The sequence below is a fragment of the Macaca nemestrina genome, chromosome 9 (assembly GCF_043159975.1).
Source record: "Macaca nemestrina isolate mMacNem1 chromosome 9, mMacNem.hap1, whole genome shotgun sequence".
NCBI lineage: Eukaryota > Metazoa > Chordata > Mammalia > Primates > Cercopithecidae > Macaca > Macaca nemestrina.
This window is the reverse complement of record NC_092133.1, coordinates 30,972,693-30,997,861: the sequence shown is the minus strand read 5'-3', so window position 1 is coordinate 30,997,861 and position 25,169 is coordinate 30,972,693. Positions and strand designations below refer to the sequence as shown.

Below are 25,169 nucleotides of genomic sequence, written 5' to 3'. Positions count from 1 at the left end.
TACGGGAGCTGCAGAGGCGGCCGCCGGCTAGCTGGGACCTGGGAGTGGAGAAAGGCTGCCCACGTGGCTGGCGGGAGCCTCCAGGCCTGGGATTGGTCGAAAAGGAGGGGCGTGGACGGGCATGGGGGCGGTTCCCCCGCCCAGGTCTCTCCCCAGGCCAGGTTTCTAAGGCTAACTGTAACTGGTGGCATTTGTCCCGGGACCAGGTAAGGGGCCTTGGGACAAGGGCGCTCACCCTGTCTACCTCCAATCCCCACATCTCGGGAGGGAGCTGAGATTTCTGTCCTGACTGTCCAGGCGGGGCTGCAGCGCGGGCTAGACTTCCACCTACAGAAGCCACGTGGCGCGAGGAGTGTGCCCTGGGGCTGCAGATGGGCCCCTCTGCTCTGATCCCCATTGCCTGCGAGTGCCAGGCCGAGGGACTGGGGCGTTACGAGCCGTCCGGGATAGGGGAGTACCGATGGGGGGAGACCGTCTGTCGGAGGGCAAGAAGCAGCCTGGGGCTGGCCCTGAGCCCTGAGGTGAGCTGAAGCACAGGTGAAAGGCGTTTTGGGGATTGGCCCAGTTTTTGTTTTGAGACAGGTTGTCGCTCCGTCGCCCGGGCCGGAGTGCGGTGTCGCGATCTCGGCTCACTGCAGCCTTCGCCTCGCGGGCTTAAAAGCGATTCTCCCGCCTCAGACTCTCGAGTAGCTGGGATTGCAGGTGGGCGCCACCACGCCTGGCTAATTTTTTGTATTTTGTTTTTGTAGAGACGGGGTTTCGCCATGTTGCCCAGGCTGCGCTCGAACTCCTGGGGTCAAGCGATCCGCCTGCCTAGGCCTCCCAAAGTGCTGGGACTACAGGTGTCCCAAAGTGGTGAGCCACCGTGCCCAGCCTCTGGCCGGTTTTGCTAAGCTGCTTTGGACCGGACCGTGCACCATCTGTAGTCCTGGAGGAGGCAACAATGAGCCTGCATTTTCAGCCAAGGAAGAGCAAGAAGGGTACTGGGGTGGGTTGGGAAGTGCTACCTCCCACCCCTTTCCTGATGCAGAGGACTATAAGAAGAGTTTGCACAAACGTGTTAGGCCCTGTTCTAGACGCTGGAGACACAGCAGTGGACAAAATCAGCCCGTATGGAAATTACATCCTTCCTAATGAAATACGTTTCATACCAAATTTCATTTCATTTTCACAACCCCTATAAATTGGTAATTGCGGCCAGGCGCAGTGGCTCATGCCTTTAATCCCAGCACTTTGAGAGGCTGAAGGGGAGGATGGCTTGAGCCCAGGAGTTGGAGACCAGCCCGGGCAACACAGTAGGACCCTGCCTCTACAAAAAAAATTTTTTTTTTTACTTAGCCAGAGGTTCTGTGGCGCACTTGTAGTCCTAGCTACTCAGGAGGTTGAGGCTGGAGGATTACTTGAGCCCAGGAGCTATTATCACACCACTGTATTCCAGCCTGGGTGACAGAGCAAGACCCTGCCTCAAAAAAAAAAAAAAATGAAAACAAAAACCAACATCTGCTGTTTGCATACCTGCTTCAGATCCTTAGAGAGAAAAGCAGTTCAGAGCCTTGACTAAGGAGGTGATGAATGGAGGTGATGATATAGGCACACAAACCCCTATAATCTACTCATCTGTAGACTGTTAGCCCTTTTGTGAAAAAGGCAAGGCAGGTCGCTCTTTCTAAGTTGTCTGGTTTCTAAGAGCCCACTTGCCTTGGAGTCAGATGAGTATCCATAAGCCTATACCTGGGCCTGCTCCTGTAATTATTACTCTCATTTTCCAGCTTGCTCTAGGCAGCCTTGACCCTAATCCTTGCCTGTCTCAGTGGTCTTTGTGTCTGACCTTCTGGGGTCTTTGGCTACCTTGATCTTCCTCTGATGTAAGTACCAGCGATATGTTTCGTTTTTCTCCCTACCTGGGGCTACAAACAGGAATCTTGTGCACTTCTGCTTTTAAGAGGATACCTAGAAGGAATTTGGAAGCTTGTTTTCTGATCTCTGATACCATTTGTCAGAGAAAATCTCTCTCTGGGAAGGATGAGCATTATGTCAGCATTATGTAGTAGTCCATTTCTTTTTTTTCTCTTTTTTCCCTCTCTTTCTTTCCTTTTTTTTTTTTTTTTTTTTTTTTGAGATGGAGTTTTGCTCTTATTGTCCAGGCTGGAGTGCAATGGCGCAATCTTGGCTCACCACAACCTCCACCTCCCGGGTTCAAGCGATTCTCCTGCCTCAGCCTCCCAAATAGCTGGGATTACAGGCATGCACTACCAGGCCTGGCTAATTTTGTATTTTTAATAGAGATGGGGTTTCTCCATGTTGGTCAGGCTGGTCTTGAACTCTCGACCTCAGGTGATCTGCCCGCCTTGGCCTCTCAAAGTGTTGGGATTACAGGTGTGAGCCACTGTGCCAGACCTCTTTCCTTCTTTTTTAAGGAGTTGGCAAGTAGGCTATAGTGGATAGAGGACCTTGGGGAAGTGAGTAAGGCCTTAGCTGTTGTCCAATCTTTGAGGACTGGATCTGTTGATTGTTGGTGTTTATATCTGCTGCAAGCACTTAGTGCAGGGCCAAGTGTACCAAAAATGCCCACCGTGGTGGCCCAATCTGTGTGCACTTTCTAGGCTTCAGTTTCCTTTCTGTAAACTGAGATCTTAGATCACTTGTCTTCAAGCTGTGACATTCTGTTTTTTTTGGAGACGGAGTCTTGCTTTGTCACCCAGGCTGGAGTGCAGTGGTGTGATCTCCGGTCACTGCAACCTCTGCCTCCCAGGTTCAAGTGATTCTCCTGCCTCAGTCTCCTGAGTAGCTAGGATTACAGGTGCCTGCCACCATGCCTGGCTAATTTTTTGTATTTTTAGTAGAGATGGAGTTTCACTGGGTTAGCCAGGATGGTCTTGATCTGACCTCATGATCCACCTGCCTTGGCCTCCCAAAATGCTAGGATTACAGGCGTGAGCCACTGCGCCGGGCCTCAAGCTGTGATATTCTCTAATCCTAGGAGGGAGATACCATTAAATCACTGGTCTGATTTTTACTCCTACCTTGTTCCTAGTAGTGTAACCATAATCCTTCAGAAGTGGGGCTACCCTGGACATGATGATGACCTTTTTAGGGAAGACTAGATGTGGCTTGTGTGGGAGGAGGGACAGTAACTATGGAAGAAAATTTAGAGACCGGTATGACTCAGCACAGGCAAGGTAGACAATTTGCAACTCCATGAAAGAAAGCTTGCTCTTGCCGGGCCTGGTGGCTCATGTCTGTAATTCCAGCACTTTGGGAGGCCGAGGCGGGCGGATCACCTGAGGTCAGGAGTTTGAGACCAGCGTGACCAACATGGAGAAACCCTGTTTCTACTAAAAATCCAAAATTAGCAGGGTATGGTGGTACATGCCTGTAATCCCAGCTATTAGGGAGGCTGAGGCAGGAGATTCGCTTGAACCTGGGAGGTGGAGGTTGCAGTGAGCCGAGATTGTGCCATTGCATTCTAGCCTGGGCAACAAGAGTGAAACTCCATCTCAAAAAAAAAAAAAAAAGCCTGCTCTTAGTTCTGTAACCTAGGCAGGTTCTGAGTTTGACTTAAGAGAGGTGGTATCCTTGATGCCAACAGACCCAAGAAGTTGGAATACATTTCAGGTAAGCAGTGAATATTCTTCGAGGGCACGTGAAAGATGTAGCAGGAAACATCACAGACATGATCCCTATGCTCGTGAGCCTTACAGTCTGTCAGGGGAGGCAGACTTTACACGAATCACAGTCAATGACAAGAAGGTGACAATCACAAATGCCCAGCATGCTGCAAAGGACAGGATGCTGTAGGAGTATATATCACAGAAGGACTTGAGTTTGTCCTGAAGGAGTCGGGGAACAGTGCCCATTGGGGTGCGGTGGGTGTGTGGCGGAAATGTTCCAGACAGATCGTTTAGTTTTTTTTTTTTTTTTTCAGCTTTATGTTTTATTTAAGACAGGGACTCTGCAGTTTCTATCCTGACTTTAGTTAAGAAGGCAAAGGCTCTTGCATAATTAGCAAATGTTTAGTTTACCCCTTGATGATAGTCCCTCCATTCTGAGAAGCAGAGGACTTTTCAATGTTGCGTTAAGGGGAACAGAGATGTCAGAGAAGGTCTGGCGCTGTGTGTATGCGTGTGCTGAGGGACAGGCATAGCATTTTGCTCAGTCAGGCTGTCTCCAGCGTGCGTGAGCCTGGGGCTCTGTAAGCCAAGGCAGCATGTGGTCAGCCAGCCAAGCTGACTCCTTTTAGGTTCATGTAGAGCCTGGGAAAGTGAACTCTTTCCCCTCCTCCCATTCCTGCTTCAGTTGGGACTGAGAGAAATGCCTTTGGTCTTTGAACCAGCCTGCAGGAGGCCAGGTGGCAGGGGAGAGGGGAAGTCTGAGTTTTGGCAGTGGACTCTTTCTGTCTGCCTTCTGACTTCTCTGGAGATTGCTGCTTCAGAGAAGCATCAGGGCCAGGCTAGGGCGCTGTGGATAGTCCATGTTGAGCCTCTCCTCTTGTCCCTGGTCCTTCCTCTTAGGAAAAGGTGTACCCCCAGCATATCAGCTTCCTGATGTCTCTTCCGCCTTAACGAAAAAAATCTAAAAATTGACCACCACTCTTCCTTCCCCAACTCGGTCCCTCCTGCCTCTTTTCTTGAACTGGAACTCCCGGCCTCCCAAAGTGCTGGGATTACAGGCCTATCTGTGCCTGTCTCCACCTCCTTTCTCTCTTCTTTCTGGTGGTTCTTCCCATCTTTGGGGGCTTCCTTTTCTCGGCTTCTTTTTTTTTTGAGACAGGGTCTTGCCCTGTTGCCAAGATGGAGTGCAGTGGCACCATCTTGGCTCACTGCAACCTCCACCTCCCAGATTCAAGTGATTCTCCTGCCTCAGCCTCCCGAGTAGCTGGGATTACAGGCACCTGCCACCATGCCCGACCAGTTTTTTGTATTTTTAGTAGAGGCAGGGGTTTCACCATGTTGGCCAGGCTGGTCTCGAACTCCTGACCTCGTGATCCACCTGCCTTGGACTTCCAAAGCGCTGGGATTACAGGTGTGAGCCACCATGCCTGGCCTCGGCTTCTTTTTTTTTTTTTTTTGAGACAAAGTCTCACTCTGTCGCCCAGGCTGGAGTGCAGTGGCACAATCTCAGCTCACTGCAACCTCCGCCTCCTGGGTTCAAGTGATTCTCATGCCTCAGCCTCTTGAATAACTAGAATTGCAGGTGCCTGCCACCATGCCCAGCTAATTTTTGTATTTTTTTTAGTAGAGACAAGGTTTCACCATGTTGGCCAGGATGGTCTCAAACTCCTGACCTCAGGTGATCCACCCACCTCGGCCTCCCAAAGTGCTGGGATTACAGGTGTGAGCCACCGTGCCTGACCTCAGCTTCTTAAATGTCCTGATTTTTCAGGGTTTGTCCTCAGCTCTCTCCTCTTCCCATTCCGTGTGTGTTCTCACTGGAAAACTTTATCGTAAATCACCTCGATGCTGCTGACTCCGTTTTTTCCTTCTAGCTCTGACCTCTGTTATCTTTCAAGCCTGAATACCCAGGGGCTGATGAACTTCTTATTCAGCAAATACTTGAATATTGTGCTAGGCACTGGGGTGACAGTGGTAAGCAAAATGAACATACCACCTCACTTTACAGGTGAATTATTTAACTTAGTTAAGGTGCTATTTCTAAGAAAAAGACAAAATGACCTAGTAGTAGAAGCTATAGAAGTAAATCTGAAAATTATTTGTACCAAAAAAAGAAAAAAAAAGGACAAATAGGTACTATTCAGTGAAGAGAGGAAACACTGGCTTTTGAGTATGGTGTTTGGAAAGGACCTGAGACAGGATGCAGCCTATTGCATTTAAGAAAATCCTGGGCCGGGCGCGGTGGCTCAAGCCTGTAATCCCAGCACTTTGGGAGGCCGAGACGGGCGGATCATGAGGTCAGGAGATCGAGACCATCCTGGCTGACACGGTGAAACCCCGTCTCTACTAAAAAATACAAAAAACTAGCCGGGCGAGGTGGCGGGCGCCTGTAGTCCCAGATACTCGGGAGGCTGAGGCAGGAGAATGGCGTGAACCCGGGATGTGGAGCTTGCAGTGAGCCGAGATCTGGCCACTGCCCTCCAGCCTGGGTGGCAGAGCGAGACTCCGTCTCAAAAAAAAAAAAAAAAAAAAAAAAAAGAAAATCCTGGCCAGGCTTGGTGCCTCACAGTTGTAATCCCAGCACTTGGGGAGGCCGAGGCGGGTGGTGGATCACGAGGCCAGGAGATCGAGACCATCCTGGCTAACATAGTGAAACCCTGTCTCTGCTAAAAATACAAATAGTTAGCTGGGTGTGGTGAGGTAGGAGAATCGCTTGAACTCAGGAGGTGGAGGTTGCAGTGAGCCGAGATCGCACCACTGCACTCCAGCCTGCAGCCTCGGTGACAGAGCAGGACTCCATCTCAAAAAAAAAAAAAAAAAAAAATCCCATGGCAGGACTGGGGGTGGTGGCTCACTCCTGTAATCCCAGCACTTTGGGAGGCCAAGGCAGGCAGATCCCTTGAGCTCAGGAGTTGAGACCAGCCTGGGCAACATAGGGAGACCCTATCTCTACAAAAAATACAAACATTAGCCGGGAATGGTGGCACATGCCTGTGATCCCAGGTACTTGGGAGGCTAAGGTCAGAGGATCTTTTGAGCCCAGGAGGTGGAGGCTGGGGTAGTGAGCCATGATCATACCACTGTACTCCCCGCCGGGCAACAGAGCAAGACCCTGTCTCAAAAAAAAAAAAAAAAAAAATAGGCCGGACGTGGTGGCTCACGCCTGTAATCCCAGCACTTTGGGAGGCCGAGGCAGGCAGATCACGAGGTCAGCAGATCGAGACCATCATGGCTAACAGAGTCAAACCCCGTCTCTACTAAACATACAAAAAAATTAGCCGGGCGTGGCAGCGTGCGCCTGCATGCGCCTGTAGTCCCAGCTGCTGGGAAGGCTAAGGCAGGAGAATGGTGTGAACCCAGGAGGCGGAGCTTGCTGTGAGCCACGATCTCGCCACTGCACTCCAGTCTGGGCGACGGAGCGAGACTCCGTCTTAAAAATAATAATAATAATAAAAAGTAATCCCATGGCATTTGAAACTCAACATGGAGAAATCAAGCTTACTATTAATATTTTCTCTCTCAAAGCCAATTTTTCTGTGCTCTCTCGGTTAGCACCTATCACCCAAGTCAGAAACCCTGGATATCACTCTGGATATTTGTCCTGTGTCAACTCAAATAAGCTAAACAAGACTCCCCGGATTCCCTCTCTGGTATATTCCAGTTATAGTGGCTACCCAGGAGCACACATGCACCATCTTCCAGCTCTTCAGACGAACAGTAATCTAGGTGCTGCTGTGAGGGGATTTTGCAGATGTAATTAAATTCCTCAATTGTTTGGCTTTAAGTTAATCAAAAGGGAGATTATCCTGGGTGGCCTGACCTAATCAGGTGGAAGCCCTTTAAAGGAGGGCTAGACCACCCCTGAACCCCCTCTGAGGTTCTGGACTCTGAGCCATTACCCACGTTGCTCCCTCTCCCCCGGGGATGGTCTGTTGCTGGCTGCCTGCCCTGCTGACTTCAGGATTGCCTACCCAACAGCCACAGTTATGTGAGCCAATTAGCTAATTCCTTGTGATAAATCAATTTCTATATTTTATCAATATGATATTATGTCAGCTTTATATATATTTAGGCCAGGAGTGGTGGTGCATGCCTGTAATCCCAGCACTTAGGGAGGATGAGATGGGAGGATTCCTTGAGCCCAGGAGTTTGAGATTAGAGTGAGCTATAATTGCACCACTCCACTCCACCCTGGGCAACAGGCTGAGACCCTGCCTAAAAAGAGAAAAAAAAATTATAAAGTTTATATAGATAGATCAATATATATTTATAATATATAAAGTTATATATTTATATATAATTTTGTATAGCTATATGAATTATTTATGTTTATTATGTTTACATATTATATTTAAATAATTCATATCTCTATATAAATAAATTTATATATTATAAATATATGTTGATATATCTATAAATTAAAAAAAATCATATATATTTATATAGATATATAATTTATATATTGATGTAGATATAGAAATTATATGTTTATAGAATATATATTATAGCATACAAATATATTTTAGAAATACATAAAATATGTATATGTGTGTGTCATAGGCCAGATGCAGTGGCACGCACCTGTAATCCTGGCACTTTGGGAGGCCAAAGCAGGCAGATTGCTTGAGCTCAGGAGTTAGAGGAACCCCATGTTGCCCCATGTTATGTTTTGGTATCTACCTATCTGTCTGTCTGTCTGTAATCTACTGATTCTGCTTCTCTGGTTGAACCCTGACTGATACAGTGTTCCTTTTATACCTATTGCTTAGCAGATCCTAAGATTCTGCTTCTTTGAAAGATTCTCTCCTGTTCGTCTCTCCTTTGAGTGCACCTGGGTTCATTTGAGCCCTATGTCTTCTTGCCTGGATTATTGGGGTTCCCTTCCAGCTGGTCTCCCTGCATCCCGTGAAGTCTGGGCACACCCTGTTTATTCTTACGACTACCCAGTTTGTTCTTGGTAAACTACATATCTGATCTTGTCACTCTTCTTCTTAAAATCTTTCAATGACTTCCTGAAGTTTTCAGGCAAAAATTTAAAAGCCGCCGGGCGCGGTGGCTCAAGCCTGCAATCCCAGCACTTTGGGAGGCCGAGACGGGCGGATCACGAGGTCAGGAGATCAAGACCATCCTGGCTAACCCGGTGAAACCCCATCTCTACTAAAAAATACAAAAAAAACTAGCCGGGCGAGGTGGCGGGCGCCTGTAGTCCCAGCTACTCGGGAGGCTGAGGCAGGAGAATGGCATAAACCCGGGAGATGGAGCTTGCAGTGAGCTGAGATCTGGCCACTGCACTCCAGCCTGGGCGACAGAACGAGACTCAGTCTCAAAAAAAAAAAAAAAAAAAAAAAAATTTAAAAGCCTTAGCTTTTTTTTATGACTCCGTTTTCTCTCCTCTCTTAGTGTATCAATTATACTTCTTTTGAAAACCTTTTTAGCAGTTGCCCAGGAGTTTGCAATATATATTTATGACTAATCCAAATCCACTTTCAAGTAACACTATACCACTGCATGGAATGTGCAAGTACCTTAGAATGGAGTCCTCCCAATTCTCCCTTCCTGTCCTTGCTATTACTGCTGTCATGGATTTCTCTGATCCATAAACTACAATCACCAAATACATTGTTGCTACTATTATTTTAAACAAATATATCTGTTTGTTAACTGTTAACAATTCAGAATAAGAGAAATAAACATTTTTACTTATTTTTGTTTGTTTGTTAATGTTTTTTCTGAGACAGGGTCTCACACTGTCATGCAGGCTGGAGTGCAGTGTCACGATCACAGTTCACTGCAGACTTAGCCTTAGCCTCCCAGGCTCAAGCAATCCCCCCATCTCAGCCTCCCAAGTAGCTAGGAACACAGGGACATGCCACCACGGCTGGCTATGTTTTTTTCTTTTTTATTTTTGTAGAGACAGGGTCTCACTATGTTGCCCAGACTGGTCTCAAACTCCTGGGCTCAAGTGATGCTCTTGCCTTGGCCTGCCAGAGTGCTGGGATTATAGGTGTGAACCATTGCACATGACCAGAAGAACTTCTTCTAATATCTTGTAAGTCAGGTCTGCCAGTGACAAATTTCCTGTTTTGTTTGTCCAAGAAAGCCCTTTTTTTTTTTTTTTTTTTTTTTTTTTTTTGAGACAGAGTCTTACTCTGTCACCCAGGCTGGAGTGCAGTGGCTCGATCTTGGCTCACTGCAACCTCCGCCTCCTGGACTTAAGCATTCCTCCCACATCAGCCTCCCCAGTAGCTGGGACTGCAGGTGTGCACCACAACACCTGGCCAATTTTTCTAGTTTTTGGTAGAAAAAAAATACAAAATGAGGTTTCACCATGTTGGCCAGGCTGGTCTCAAACTTTTGAACCTCAGGTGGTCCACCTTCCTTGGCCTCCCAAAGTGCTGAGATTACAGATGTGAGCCACCATGCCTTGCCGACTAGAATTTTTTTTTTTTTTTTTGGACAGAGTCTCACTCTGTCACCCAGGCTTGAGTGCAGTGGCATGAACTTGGCTCACTGCAACCTCTGCTGCCCAGGTTCAAGTGATTCTCCTGCCTCAGCCTCCTGAGTAGCTGAGATTACAGGCACCTGCCACCACACCTGGCTAATTTTTATATTTTTAGTAGAGATGGGGTTTCACCATATTGGTCAGGCTGGTCTCAAACTCCCGACCTCAGGTGATCCACCCGCCTTGGCCTCCCGAAGTGCTGGGATTACAGGCATAAGCCACCGCGCCCAGCCCCGACTAGAAATGTTTTAAGGGATATAAAGCAGTTAGTACTTGAGATGGTTCTTCTGTAAGATATGGAGATAGGTGGAAATGGGTAACGACCAACAGGATCAGATGGTATGTACCCCCAAATAGTAATTCCAATGATATATGAAGACGAACATTCCCACACCATCCCTCACCACGGACTCAGTGTTTCTCAATGAGAGACAGAATTCATGTGTGGAGGATCTGAGTCCAAGCCCTTCTATTGTGTAATTGCATTATTATTATTATTATTATTATTATTATTATTATTTTTAACATTTACTTTAGATTCAGGGGTACATGTGTAGGTTTGTTACATAGGTTAACTTGTGTCACTGGGGTTGTACAGATTATTTCATCACCCAGGTACTAAGTTTAGTACCCATTAGTTATTTATTCTGATCCTCTCCCTCCTCCCACCCTCCACCCTCAAGTGAGCCCCAGTGGGGTCTGTTGCTCCCCTTTTTGTGTCCATGTGTTCTCATCATTTAGCTCCTACTTATGAGAACATGTGATATTTGGTTTTCTGCTCCTGCATTAGTTTGCTGAGGATAATGGCCTCCATCTTCATGTCCCTGCAAAGGACGTGATCTCGTTCTTTTTTGTGGCTGCATAGTATTCCATGGTGTACATATACCACATTTTCTTTATCCAATCTGCCATGGATGGGCCTTTAGCATTTCGACAATTTCTGTTGACACATGTTCAAGCTCACTGATTCTTTCCCTGGCCATGTCCAGTCTACCGATGAGTCTATCCAAGACTTTCTTCATATTTATTACAGTATTTTTGATTTCCAGCATTTCCTTTTGATTCTTTCTTGTTTCCATCACTGCTTACGTTATTTGTCTGTTGTCCACTTTTCCCTTCAGAGTCCTTAGAATATTAACCATAGTTTTATTTAAATAATTAATAATTTTATTTATTATTTATTTATTTATTTTAACCATAGTTATTTTAAATTCCTGGTCTGATAAGTCTAAAATCTCATATCTAAATCTGGTTCTGATGCTTGGCCTGTTTCTTCAAACTGTTTTTTTTTTTCTTTTTAGTATGCCTTGTAATTTTTCACTGAAAGCTGGACATGATGTACCCTGTGAGAGGAACTGAGGGGTGAGGTTTTGTTTATCTAGGTTATGTTTACTGTTTGCTGTAGCTATAGATATAAAAGGCTAAATTTTCTTCTGGTGTCCTTGTTCTTGTCTCCCCTACTGTCTATGGGTCTCTAGAGACTTCTTAAATAGGGCCTAAGACATGTTAGTCTTTTTGTTATCATCCTTGTAATGATACAGGAGCCCTGCTGGTGCAGTGGTGACGTGAGGGAGTGGAGGGATCTACAGTCCTGTGATGAGGTCTCAGTCTTCTGGTGAGTCTGTTTCCTGAACCTTCAAAAGAGCTTCTCAGCCTCCCCTTGTCCTCTTTAGGTGAGGCAGGAAGGCAAGAGGTGGCTGGAGTTCTCTTTCCCTGAGTCAGTTAAGTTCTGGTAAAACCCAAGATGGTTAGGCTGTGGTAAAATAGTTTCCCTCAAGGGTAGACTTTGTTAAGAAGAATGAAAGGGCTGGGCATGATAGTGCATGCCTGTAGTCCCAGCTACTTGGGAAGCTGAGGTTGGAGGATTGCTTGAGCCCAGGAGTTCGAGGCTGCAGTGAGCTATAATCATGCCTATCAATTACCATTCTCTCCAGCCTGGATAAAATAATGAGACTCTGTCTCCAAATAATAAAATAGGCCAGATGCGGCAGCTCACACCTGTAATCCCAGCACTTTGAGAGGCTGAGGCAGAAGGACTGCTTGAACCTAGGAATTTGAAACCAGCCTGGGCAACATAGCGAGGTGCCATCTCTACAAAAAATATAAAAATTAGCCAGGCGTGGTGGTGTGTGCCTGTAGTCCCAGTTACTCAGGAGGCTGAGGCAGGAGGATCCCTGAACCTGGGACGTAATAGTTGCATTGAACCATGATCATACCACTGCACTCCAGCCTGGGTGACAGAATGAGATCCTGTCTCAAAAAAAAAGTAAAATTAAATTAAAAAAAAAAGAAGAACAAACGGCTTTGGAGTTTTTGTTTTGTTTTGTTTTGTTTTGCTTTTCCCCCCCGAGAAGGAGTCTTGCTCTGTCACCCAGGCTCAGGCTGGAGTGCAGTGGCATGATCTCAGCTCACTATAACCTCCGTCTCCTGGGTTCAAGCAATTCTCCTGCCTCAGCCTCCTGAGTAGCTGGGATTACAGGCGCCTGGCACTGCACCTGGCTCATTTTTGTATTTTTAGTAGAGATCAGGTTTCATCATGTTGGCCAGGCTGGTCTCAAACTCCTGACCTCATGATCCCCTCACCTCGGCCTCCCAAAGTACTGGGATTACAGGCCTGAGCCACCGCACCGAGCTGGCTGTTTTTCAAAATGGCTACTTTTCCCATCTCCCTGCCAGAAGCACCCCGGGGTATTATACTGTTTAATGGGTGGGCTTTTGTTCCCAGAGTTCCCCAAGCACAGGCACTGTATTGTCCCCTTTTGCAGTCCCTCCTGCAGTATGGTTAAGCACAGAGCTGACCACCAGCAGGCCCTCAGGAAACACGTGTTGGTGCCCAGTTGCTCAATCTGATGACCATTCACTGGGGCCCTCCCAAGCCGAGTCAGATGATGCCCAGTAGCTGGCGAGAGCAGACCATCTGCAACAGTAGGAGGTGCTCAGGTCCTCTGCGGTGGGCTTTGATTTAGGGGACAGTGCTCTTCTTCCTCTGTCCCTTAGGTCCACAGTTTTTTGTGTGAACAAGATGGAGGCTGACCTGACTGGCTTTAACATCGATGCCCCCCGTTGGGACCAGCGCACCTTCCTGGGGAGAGTGAAGCACTTCCTAAACATCACGGACCCCCGCACTGTCTTCGTATCTGAGCAGGAGTTGGACTGGGCCAAGATGATGGTGGAGAAGAGCAGGTGAGTGGTTGGGGAAGGGGCTGGAAGTAGTAGGGTAACATTGATGGGGTCCTCTTGGGTGGAGGTGGAAACCGAAGATGAAGGAATAGACAGAACTCTTAGGGCTGGGGGCTGGGAGAAGCGAGAGTAGGGAGACTGGGAGATGTTGATCAGGCAGGATGGTGACTGCCTGCTGTCCTTGGGTGGCAGGATGGGGGTTGTGCCCCCAGGCACCCAAGTGGAGCAGCTGCTGTATGCCAAGAAGCTATATGACTCGGCCTTCCACCCCGACACTGGGGAGAAGATGAATGTCATCGGGCGCATGTCTTTCCAGCTCCCTGGCGGCATGATCATCACGGGCTTCATGCTCCAGTTCTACAGGTGGGACTTGGGGGCAGGGCCATGGGAGGTACAGCTGCCTGGATCTGCTGGTCAGGGAGCCATACTGTGATAATAATAATAGTTCTCTTGATTGGTCACTTACCAGATACCAGGCACTATGCTACATTCTTTGCGCGTATTGCTTCATTTAATCCTCTCAACAACCCTACACTATAGGTACTATTGTTTCCATTTTATAGATGAAGAACTAGAGTTCTACAGAGGCTGAAGAACTTGTCCAAGTTTAAACAGGCAGTAAATACGGGTGCCTGGATTTTAACTGAGGCAGTCCTATGTAGAACCCTCAACAAATAAGTTACCCCAATTCCCTCTTTAAAAAGTACTTTTTCCACATTGATTTTAATTATGTAACAACCAAACAAAACAATAGGTAGTCCCTTTCTTGGCTTGGCTGAGGAGAGAATAGACCGCCTCTGTAGCTGCTGGATGTGCGACTCTTCTTCCCACCTCTTCCTTCCTCCCCTGCGTCCCCTACCCCATGCATTGATTGGTTCAGCTATTGAGCTGGGCTTTGGGCCAGGTGTTGGGAATGTAAAGGCTTCAGTAACCCCCCCCATCAAGGAGCTCCCAGTTTTGTTGAGGACACCAAGAAGTAAACAGTTACAGTACAGCTTGGTAAGTGGTAGGTTGGGGGAAGAACATGGGGTTGTGGAAGCAGGAGCATGGAATGACTTACTCTGTCTCAGGAGGGGCAGGGAAGGGTTGGGAAGGTTCCAAGGAGGAAGTGATCTCTCTCAACAGAGCAGGGTTCGGCTACATATGGAAGGAGGAGGGGGAGATATTTGAGGCAGAGGGGTCAGCCTGCACAAAAACCCAGGTGCATAAAACAATATGGGAACAAGCAAGGCATGGTGGCTCATGCCTGTAATCTTAGCCCTTTGGGAAGCCGAGGTGGGTGGATCACCTGAGGTCAAGAGTTCGAGGCCAGCCTGGCCAATATGGTGAAACCCCATCTCCACTAAAAATACAAAAATTAGCCAGGCGTGGTGGTGTGTGCCTGTAGTTCCAGCTACTTGGGAGGCTGAGACAGGAGAATTGCTTGAACCTGGGAGGCAGAGGTTGCAGTGAGCTGAGATCGCACCACTGCACTCCAGCCTGGGTAACAGAGCGAGACTCCGTCTCAAAAAAATAAAAAATAGGCCGGGCGCGGTGGCTCAAGCCTGTAATCCCAGCACTTTGGGAGGCCGAGGCGGGCGGATCACGAGGTGAGGAGATCGAGACCATCCTGGCTAACACGGTGAAACCCCGTCTGTACTAAAAAAATACAAAAAACTAGCTGGGCGAGGTGGCGGGCGCCTGTAGTCCCAGCTACTTGGGAGGCTGAGGCAGGAGAATGGCGTAAACCCAGGAGGCTTGCAGTGAGCTGCACTCCAGCCTGGGCAACAGAGCGAGACTACGTCTCAAAAAAAAAAAAAATAAATAAATAAAAAAATAAATAAATAAATAAAAACCTAGTATGAGAACAGTGTGGGGACCTGCAGATCACGTGCTTTGACTGGCGTGCCCTCAGGACTCCCTGCCATCTGACTTCTCTCTGCCTCTCCTGGCCTTCCTCACTGGTAGGACGATGCCGGCGGTGATCTTCTGGCAGTGGGTGAACCAGTCCTTCAATGCCTTAGTCAACTACACCAACAGGAATGCGGCTTCCCCCATATCAGTCAGGTAGGAGACCTGAGCCCCAGGCTGTCCTCGTGCCTCCCACGAACAGCTTTTCTAAAGAGTTCTGGGCTGGCAGTCCTTCCTGGGCAGCGCCTGCACTGAGCAGGTGACCAAGTTACCGTTTCCCAGGGTTTGGAAGTATTTTCTCAAGCTGAGTAGGAGTGGATCTTCTTCCTAGACCAATTCCAAATGTGTTTATTCATTCATTCTCTAAATATTTCTTCTTGAGTGTGTATTATGTGCTGGGGATGCGCATGGTTCTACATTCTGGGATACATTGTTAAGACGTGTGGTTGGGCCAGGCACAGTGGTTCACACCTGTAATCCCAGCACTTTGGGAGGCCGAGGCAGGCGGATTGCCTAAGATCAGTCTCAAAACAAACAAACAAACAAAAAACACCCAGAAAACCAGGGTTGCAAGGCAGAGAACAGCAGAGCTGTGTCTGTGTAGTTAGGCCACTTAGAGCAATCCCTTCTGTGGAGACGACATTTCAACTGTGTCCTGAAGGTTGAGGGTTGAACGACCCAAGAGCCCAGGGAGCCCCTCGCCGCATAGGTAGCAGCCATGTGCAGAGGCTCTGAGGCAGGAAGGAACTTGGTGTGTTCACAGTACTGAAAGAAGGCCAAAGGGGCTGGGGCTCTGTGAGCGAGGGGGAGAGGGTCACAGATAAGGCTAGGGACAGATCCTGTGCGGTTTTCAGGCATGAAGCCTCACCAGCCGACTTTCTCCCTCAAGCCCGTGGTTTGGCCCTCAGCTGGCAGGCGCCCCACTCCCAAGCATCTCTCTCCTCCCCCAGGCAGATGACCCTTTCCTACTTCACAGCCACAACCACTGCTGTGGCCACGGCTGTGGGCATGAACATGTTGACAAAGGTATGGTCTGGGGCTGCTGCAGCATGGTGGCCACGCGGGGGCAGCAGAGTCCTAGGGAAAACAGCCTTCCCCCAGGGACAGTTCCCCAGGCTGGGTGAGCTGGGAATGGCCAGAGCCCTGCTAGCCAAGTGAAGAGAAATACACCAGGGCTGTCCCCAGGTTGGTTCTTCTTGAGCCTTTGAGGGAGTTTGGGGTTCCCAGAGTGGGTGTCTGGATGTGTGGCAGTAGCAAGGCCTAATTTTCTTTTTTGTATTCTAGTCGTTCAGCCCCCTCCCCTCCCATCTTCCAGCGCATCTCAACAACTCCTACTATTCCCTTCCTCCAACAGAAAGCGCCGCCCTTGGTGGGCCGCTGGGTGCCCTTTGCCGCTGTGGCTGCGGCTAACTGTGTCAATATCCCCATGATGCGACAGCAGTGAGTATAGGCCCCCTTTTCTCCCTACAAACCACAAGATTAGCAGAAAAGGGGCAAGAAACCAAAGCAGTGGGTGGCTTCTGGGGACTGCGGTGGGCATGGGGAGGGCTGCTGGGCTGAGCCTCTGAAGGGCCCTGGGATTGGCTGCTCCCCTGGTGATGGCCCCGGGAGTGGTGGGTGACCGGGTTAGGCTGTGTGTTGAGTCCCGTGGGAGTCCTCTCTTGGGTGATGTGGGATGGGAAAGACAGGGTGGACCTGTGGAGTTTTACACTGGATTATGTCCTTTTGGACCTGTGTTAAAATTGTGAACTCCTCCTACTTCCCAAGCCCTGGGGATGGCATACAGAATGAAAAGTATCAGGCTGAGGTGTCTAAAGATAGCACAGAACCCACAAGCTTTGAAAGAAGCCAGAGGAGTAGACAGAAATTTTCCAGGCACCCAACTCTAAACTTCTCAGGAGAAAAGGTAAAGGAGAAACTTACTAAGTCTCACAGTTCTTATTTCTTGACTAGAGAAATCTCTGTTATGAGGTTTTAATGATGTAATTATATAAAGCACTCAAAATAGCACCTGGAACATAACAGATGTTATATAAGTGTTCACTGTTATTTCTACCATTGTCATCATTATCAATATCTACAAGCCACATTTTCTTGGGACTACCAACAAATGGAAAATGTTCACACTAGCCTTTGTAGAAGGAGCGCTACCAGAATAGTTGTGCACACATGCTGCTCTGCTCATCTTTCCTTCCCCATCCAGTGAACCTTTCCTAACAGGAGCATGAGTCCCTGCCACCTACTGGGGCTTGGGTTGAGTGCTGTCAAGAACTGGCCTGAGAAGAATAGCTGGGGTGAGCTGGGTGCGGTGGCTCATGCCTATAATCCCAGCACTTTGGGAGGCTGAGGTGGGAGGATCACCTGAGGCCAGGAGTTTGAGACCAACCTGGCCAACATGGCAAAACCCCATCTCTACTAAAAATACAAAAATTAGGGCCGGGCACAGTAGCTCTCGCCTGTAATCCCAGCACTTTGGGAGGCCGAGGTGGGCGGATCATGAGGTCAGGAGATCAAGACCATTCTGGCTAACACAGTGAAATCCCGTCTCTACTAAAAAAACAAAAAATTAGCCGGGTGTGGTGGCGGGTGCCTGTAGTCCCAGCTACTCGGGAGGCTGAGGCAGGAGAGTGGTGTGAACTCAGGAGGCAGAGCTTGCAGTGAGCTGAGATTGTGCCACTGCACTCCAGCCTGGGCAACAGAGTGAGACTCCATCACAAAAAAAAAAAAAGAAAAAAATTAGCCGGGCATGGTGGTGCACGCCTGTAATCCTAGCTACTGGGGAGGTTGAGGCAGGAGAATCACTTGAACCCAGGAGGTGGAGGTTGCAGTGAGCCAATATCACGCCACTGCACTCCAGCCTGGGTGACAGAGCACGATTGTCTCAAAAAAAAAAAAAAAAAAAAGAATAGCTAGCGTAATCCTTACCAGGTCCTGTAAAGTGGCGCCAGGATGATCCCCATTTTACAGATAAGCAAAACTGAGGCTTTGGGAGGGTTAAAGACTGCTCAAGGTCACACACATACGCGGCAGTTTCAGGACTCAACCCAGACAGTCCAGGCCCAGGGCCAGCGCTCTCAGCCACTGCCCCAGATCGCTCCTAAGATACTGCTCATTGGAGTGCAGAAGGAAGGTCAAAGGCCCAGGCTACAGGAGGTGGCTTCCTGGAGCTTAAGCGGCCTGGCCTTAGTCCCCTGGCATGTCACGTGGCTGGCAGGCTTCCATCACCCCTTTCCGAAGTCCAGTAACTCCTGTCTGTGTTTAGGGAGCTCATCCAGGGAATCTGCGTGAAGGACAGGAATGAAAATGAGATTGGTCATTCCCGGGTGAGTAGAGGCCTCCCTTTGGGGTGGGAGGAGGAAATTCCCTTTCATACCCTGTCCCCTCCTTAGTGGTCACAGTGGGCACCATTATAGAATTGAGAAGGCTTCTCTGACTTCATCCTCACTCCCTGTCAAATTTTCCCCATGTTTCTCTGTTCAGAACAGGCCCCTTCTGTCCTTTCTCCATCATTTCTGGTCCATAAAAACCTAGCTAGGGGGGAGGGGATGAAGTGAGGTCACTTAGCACTTGGAGGGTCCTTCTCTTCCCCTTTACCATCTCAGACTTGGCCATGATGCTGACCCAGCCCCCTGGTGCAACCCATGTACACTGGATACATCATTTCTGACAACTTACTATTTTCTGCCCTCAGAGAGCTGCGGCCATAGGCATCACCCAAGTAGTTATTTCTCGGATCACCATGTCAGCTCCTGGGATGAGTAAGATGGGGAAGCCCTTCCATCCTGGGGAACCCTGTGACGCAGGGTGGAGGTCTCAGCCACACTCAGGTTTTGGGTGGGAGGTAGGGCCTACCCTCTACAGCCGTGCTTCTCAAACTGTTTTGCTTGATTGCTGCAAGCCTAGAAGAACCATACTAATTCCTAGAACATCAGTTCATCCAAGGTTTGGGGTAGAAAGTTATTTTCATTTTATTAATACTTGTCAAGCATTTGTGTTTAATGTGTAGACAGTGTGGGGTGCTAGGGAGAGTGGTAGAGAAGATAAATTCCCTGCTTTGGTTTGCTTCCAGCAGGGGGCGTATTGCAAAATTTGTTTGCATGAGCTTACAAATGCATTTTTGAGTTTTGACAAGGAGGCTTTGGACCTAGCAGCGCATATTCTCCTGTTACCGCAAGCGTGCAGATTGAGAAGCTTGGGAAGCACTGTTGTGCCGGGACTTTGGGGAGAGAGGTCGGGGGTGGCCATGCCTACTTACTCTTCTGTTCTGCCTCATGGTTAAGTATTTTCTGGAGCTTCTGTTGAAGGAGAGGGAATCACTTGGTTCCTAGTCTGACTTAAGAGGAAGTCCTAGGGAAAGCCTTCCAGCCCTCCCCTCAGCTTCTCCCCTGGTCTCTTCCAGTCTTGCTGCCAGTCATCATGGAAAGGCTTGAGAAACTGCACTTCATGCAGGTATGTAGGGTTTGCCTTGGCATTTTCCCTGCCCAGAGTGCCTCCAGCCACATCTGTCCCTGGGGATGCCTGACATCTCACTCAAGCCCACACCAGTCTCCACTGGCCTCTTGTTTAGACATCATGGCCAGTTTCCTGACCTGGTCTGCAGAGAACAAGGCCTTCTTTGAGGGCCAGGGGGTCCTTGCCTGTGGGTTTTTCTACCTGGCTGATCCATGGCAGAGCAGGGATGGGGTTCACCTTATGGCATAGAAGTACCATGTGGATCTGTCTTTTATCTGTTTTTATACAGAAAGTCAAGGTCCTGCACGCCCCATTGCAGGTCATGCTGTGTGGGTACTTGTAAGTATCATGTTTTGATGGTTTGGGTTCTGTGTGGCTGGAGCACTCGAGATGTGTCATCTTGTCTAGCCTGTGCTGGAGAACGTGTACTCCTTTACCTGACTTTAAAAGTGGTCAAGCTCAGAATACCTATGGTCCATCTGGAAAGCTCTTGCCCCATCTTTTGTGAGGGCTTCAGGCTGGCTAGACTTTACGCACATATCCATGTAGGAAGTCCAGTGCTGAGGTGCCCTCCCATCTGAGGGTCTCTCCTTTGACCTTAAGTCTGGAGCAGGTTTTTTTGTTTTTTTGTGTTTTTTTTGAGATGGAGTCTCACTCTGTCTCCCAGGCTGGAGTGCAATGGCACAGTCTCAGCTCGCTGCAACCTCCACGTCCCAGGTTCAAGCAATTCTCCTGCCTCAGCCTCCTGAGTAGCTGGGATTACAGGCATGCACCACCACGCCTTGCGAATTTTTGTATTTCATCATGGTGGCCAGGCTGGTCTCAAACTCCTGACCTCAAGTGATCCACCTAGCTCGGCCTCCCAAAGTGCTGGGATTATAGGCATGAGCCACTGTGCCTGGCTGTCTGGAGCAATTTTACAGAAGAGATAAGAATGAGGAGACATAGCTTTGGCTGGGACTGTCACGTGTCCCAGACTCACACAGCAGGGAAATGCTACCAGTCATGTCAATGTTCTTGGGTATCTGCCATTAACTGGAGAAGTCCTAGCATTCACCATGCATTTCAGGGCCATGGGACTAATGACAGCAATACTAACAGCTAACGTTGACTGCATATTTTCTCTGTGTCCCCACTGAACCCAATGCTTCACACCTATAATTTCACTTAATTTTCCCAACCTTAGATATCTACGTATTATTATCATCTCCTTTTACGAATCAAGAAACTGAGACTTAGAGTAAGAAACTTGCCCAAGGGTATATAGCTGGTAACTGCTGGAGCTGAGATTTGATCAACAGTCTAACATTATGCTATGCCAACTTCTGCGAATTGAGTAGTGACCATGGGCTGGGTGCTTTACATACATATCTCATTGAATCCTCACAGTAGCCCTGCAAAGTAGGCACTGCAAAGTGGGCTGCAGTAGCCCCAAAAAGTAGGTTGTCCTCCCTCTGTGCCTCTGAGGTAACTTGCCCAAGATGGCACAGCTAGTAAGTGGTAAAACTGGGATACCAACCCAGGTCTGTCAGAGTCCTGCATCCTGTAAGACCTTGCCTCCCAAACCCTGGTCCACGCCAGCATCATTGGCATCCTCTGATAACTTGTTAAAAGTAAAGACTCTGCAGCCCTTCCCCAGACCCCCTCAGTTGGGACCTGCATTTTAATAAGCCCCTGAAGTTATATGCTCAGTGAAGCTGGAGAAACTGCCTTTCACTGTGCTCTGACAGCCTAGGTGTTCAACTAATAAAGAAGCAGGTCTCAGAATCCACAGACTCACTCCTTCCCCTCCATAGTGCCCCTCCCCCTCCTGGTCACTCCTCCCACTACAAGTCAATCTTCCCCCTCTAAGTTGCTCCTCTCGCTCCTCATCACTCCTCCCCTCCATGTCCTTCCTCCCTCTCCATGTTGCTTCACCCCATCCAGTCCAAGTCGTTCTTCCCACTCCAAGTAATTCCTTCCCTCCAAGTTGCTCCTCCCCCTCCAAGTCACTCCTCACCCTCCAAGTCATTCCTCCCTCTCCAAGTCACTCCTCACTCTCCATGCTGTTCCTCCAAGTTGCTCCTCTCCCTCCATGTTGCTCCTCCCCCTCCATGTCCCTCCTCTCCCTCCATGTCCCTCCTCTCCCTTCATGTGGCTCCTCCCCTCCTTGTCGCTCCTCCCCCTCCATGCCAGCAGTGCCTGGGCTCCTTTGGCCCACCGCTCACAGTCCCTTTTTACTTCATTGTCTTCTTCCTCTGCCTGAACAATGCAGTAAAGGGTGGGAATGAGTGATGGGGGTTGGGAGGGTACTGGTTTCATCCCCCTGCCAGAATGAGTATCCTCGCACTGCGGGAACAGGAGAAGGGTTGGAGGGAAAGAATATGGGGCCAGCTGGGAAGGCAGGCCAGGTGCCTGGGCATTGCTCCCTTCCCTTCGGGATAGGGGATGGGCGGGCCTGTGGGGAGATGTCCCCTGATGCTTTGGTTTCTCCTTTCTTGCAGCCTCATCTTCATGGTGCCAGTGGCGTGTGGGCTCTTCCCACAGAAATGGTATCTGCTGTTCATTCCTTACTTGGTTTAACTGACCGCCCTGCCAGTGTGCTCCCTGATCTGCCTGCTGTTCAGAAGGAGACAGGGAAGGGGCAGGAAGGGCAGCACCTGTCTGAGGACAGGTGTCCATCAGCCTAAAGGCTGGGCCTCTTAACCCTGGTGAATTTTGGTAAACCAAAACAGATCTGCGAGGGGCGGGAGAAGCCAGGGGCAGGAATAAGGTTGCTCCCTCCCAGTGGAGCAAGGACTGCCTTGGAGAGAAGGTGGGGGAGCAACAGGAGACTTTCTCTCCCTGCCGGCTGGGTTATTAGGAAGCTCTCCTCTGGCTGGATCTGGTTTTTCACTTTTTTTTTTTTTTTTTTTTTTGAGATGGAGTTTCACTCTTATTGTCCAGGCTGGAGTGCAGTGACATTATCTTGGCTCACCACAGCCTCTGCCTCCCGGTTCAAGTGATTCTCCTGCCTCAGCCTCCGGAGTAGCTGGGATTACAGGTGCCTGCCACCATGCCTAGCTCATTTTCTTTTCTTTTTTTTTTTTTTTTTTTTTTTGAGATGGAGTCTTACTCTGTCGCCAGGCTGGAGTGCAGTGGTGTGATCCTGGCTCACTGCAACCTCTGACTCCCTGAACGATTCTCCTGCCTCAGCCTCACGAGTAGCTGGGATTACAGGCATGCGCCACCACGCCCAGCTAATTTTTGTATTTTTAGTAGAAACAGGGTTTCACTATGTTGGCCAGGATGGTCTCAATCTCCTCACCTTGTGATCCGCCCGCCTCCGTCTCCCAAAGTGCTGGCATTATGTGTGTGCGCCACCGCACCTGGCTTCGTTTTGTAGTTTTAGTAGAGACAGGGTTTCACCATGTTGGCCATGGTTGGTCTTGAAATCCTGACCTCAGGTGATCCGCCCGCCTCAGCCTCCGAAAGTGCTGGGATTACAGGCATGAGCCACCGTTCCCCGCTGGTCTTTAACACTGAATAAGGGGGCCAGTCGTGGCGGCTCACGCCTATAATCCCAGCACTTTGGAAGGCCGAGTTGGGTGGATTTCGAGACCAGCGTGACCAACATGGAGAAACCCCATTTCTACCAAAAATACCAAATTAGCCGGGCGTGGTGGTGCATGCCTGTAATCCCAGCTTCTTGGGAGGCTGAGGCAGGAGAATTGCTTGAACCTGAGAAGTGGAGGTTGCAGTGAGCCAAGATTGCGCCACTGCACTCCAGCCTGGGCAACAAGAGCGAAACTCTATCTCAATAAATAAATAAATAAAGGGACAAGCAGAGGACTGAAAACCAAAACCCCTCTATTTCCTTTGTGTGTCCAAGAAGGAGGAAGCAGGGAGAATGGATGATGGAAAAGGGAAGGGATACATCAGACTGTGGGGCGGTGGGTGACTGGCCCCAGGAGACAAGCGTAGCTTGAATATATACCCAGACGATTCCAGTCTCCCCTTCCTGGTATTCTAGTTCAATACTAGTTCCATGGTCATCTACTAGACATCTCTTGTGTCCCAAGCACTGTGTTTGTAATCTTGTGGAGAAGATGGAAGTTGAAACGAAGAACCATAGCCCAAGGAGGATGAAGTCAGGCCTGAGTAATGGTAAAGCAACATTGTGGTATACAAAGGCCAATAATAATCCTAGTTGGAAAAATCAGGAGGGCTTCTTGGAGGTGATATTTGAGTTGGGCTTCATCTGAGGGTAACTTACTGCTTGTCCCCGGTGGCATGCTCATAATCCCCTTCTGCTCTCTTTTCAGTGAGTTGCCCGTTTCCTATCTGGAACCAGAGCTCCAAGACACCATCAAGGCCAAGTATGGAGAACTTGAGCCTTATGTCTACTTCAATAAGGGTCTCTAAATGCCCCACCTCAGCAAGGACCAGTCTATTCCCATATTCACCAGCTCCTTCTTAGCTACATGCACACTTGTGTCCTCCTTCCTCTTTGCCAACAAGGCCTGAAAGCCAGGAGAGATTGGGGGGTGGGACAATGAATGCCTCATGCCTACACCCTAGTACTGGTTGATTGGACCTCAGGGGAAAAAAGTGAAAAAGGGTAGCAAAGGCCAATGTCTTCTAGCTGCTTCCTCCTTAACCCCTGTCCCCTGGAAACCAGAAGCTGAGGCCCTCTCAGGGAGGAGACACCAAGCAAATCATTTGGAAAAGTTAGGAAACCTTTAGGATTCTGGTTCCAGCCAGGATTGAGGAAAAGACCTTGGATCAAAAGGAAGCTTCTATATCTCTTTCTTCTTCACTTCTCCTCTCCCGAGCAATGGAACCTTTTAATCATGTAATTCTAGCCGAACTCAGGAAAAAGAAGGGGGAAAGGACTCTGTCCCCTTGGGGCTCATCTCCACCCTTCCCCATCCTCCTCCTCGTTGGCCCCTGGTCAGACAGCTTTTCTTTTTTTCCCCCAAGATGGAGTCTTGCTCTGTCGTCCAGGATGGAGTGTAGTGGCACGATCTCAGCTCACTGCAACCTCTGCCTCCTGGGTTCAAGCAATTTTCCTGCCTCAGCCTCTCAAGTAGCTGGGATTACAGGGCACCCGCCACCACGCCCGGCTAATTTTTGTATTTTAGTAGAGATGGGGTTTCACCATGTTGGCCAGGCTGGTCTCGAACTCCTGACCTCAGGTGATCCGCCCGCCTCGGCCTCCCAAAGTGCTGGGATTACAGGCATGAGCCACTGTACCCAGCCCGTATAGCTTTTTGGGGAATGCTGCTAACCTTGAAATGATCAGACACCTAGGAGTTATTAGTGCTAAAAAGGGGACCGTGCAAGGCAGCAGAGTTACATGGTTCTTCAAATCATGTCTGAATCTATTCTTGGAATCTTCTGTATAATAAGGGAAGTTCTCTTTCCCCACTGCCACATATGTCTGTTTTAAAAGATAAGTCCACTAACTGTGTGTAAAAATGATATATGTAGGCATTAACCATACACTTTAATGGGTATAATTTTCTGCCTGCTTCCGTTCCTCAGCCCAGTAGGTTAAACAGCAAAGAAAGACT

General features: G+C 48.9%; 1 protein-coding gene across 7 annotated transcripts; it reads left to right on the top strand.

Annotated features, from left to right (window-relative positions):
• The first annotated feature begins 67 nt into the window (after window positions 1-67).
• LOC105478340 (sideroflexin 2) lies at window positions 68-25,169 on the top strand. Of its 7 annotated transcripts, XM_011735501.3 has the most exons (15): window positions 74-206; window positions 1,770-1,865; window positions 11,415-11,475; window positions 11,655-11,728; window positions 13,111-13,296; window positions 13,486-13,656; window positions 15,241-15,339; window positions 16,134-16,209; window positions 16,538-16,623; window positions 18,446-18,506; window positions 18,875-18,941; window positions 19,583-19,632; window positions 19,925-19,974; window positions 22,119-22,166; window positions 23,919-25,169. In XM_011735501.3, the coding sequence occupies exons 5-15, from the start codon at window positions 13,136-13,138 to the stop codon at window positions 24,016-24,018; spliced, it is 969 nt and encodes a 322-aa protein (XP_011733803.1). In that variant the 5' UTR covers window positions 74-206; window positions 1,770-1,865; window positions 11,415-11,475; window positions 11,655-11,728; window positions 13,111-13,135; the 3' UTR covers window positions 24,019-25,169. The 7 variants fall into 7 exon arrangements, with proteins under 7 accessions (XP_011733804.1, XP_011733803.1, XP_011733805.1 ...); XM_011735502.3 differs by lacking the exon at window positions 1,770-1,865 and having other exon boundaries at window positions 68-206; XM_011735503.3 differs by lacking the exon at window positions 11,415-11,475.

Coding starts and splice junctions, on each gene's coding strand:
- LOC105478340 (XM_011735500.3), top strand. Junction 15,340..16,133: donor GCTTCCCCCATATCAGTCAG/GTAGGAGACCTG, acceptor CTCCTCCCCCAG/GCAGATGACCCTTTCCTACT. Junction 16,624..18,445: donor ATCCCCATGATGCGACAGCA/GTGAGTATAGGC, acceptor GTCTGTGTTTAG/GGAGCTCATCCAGGGAATCT.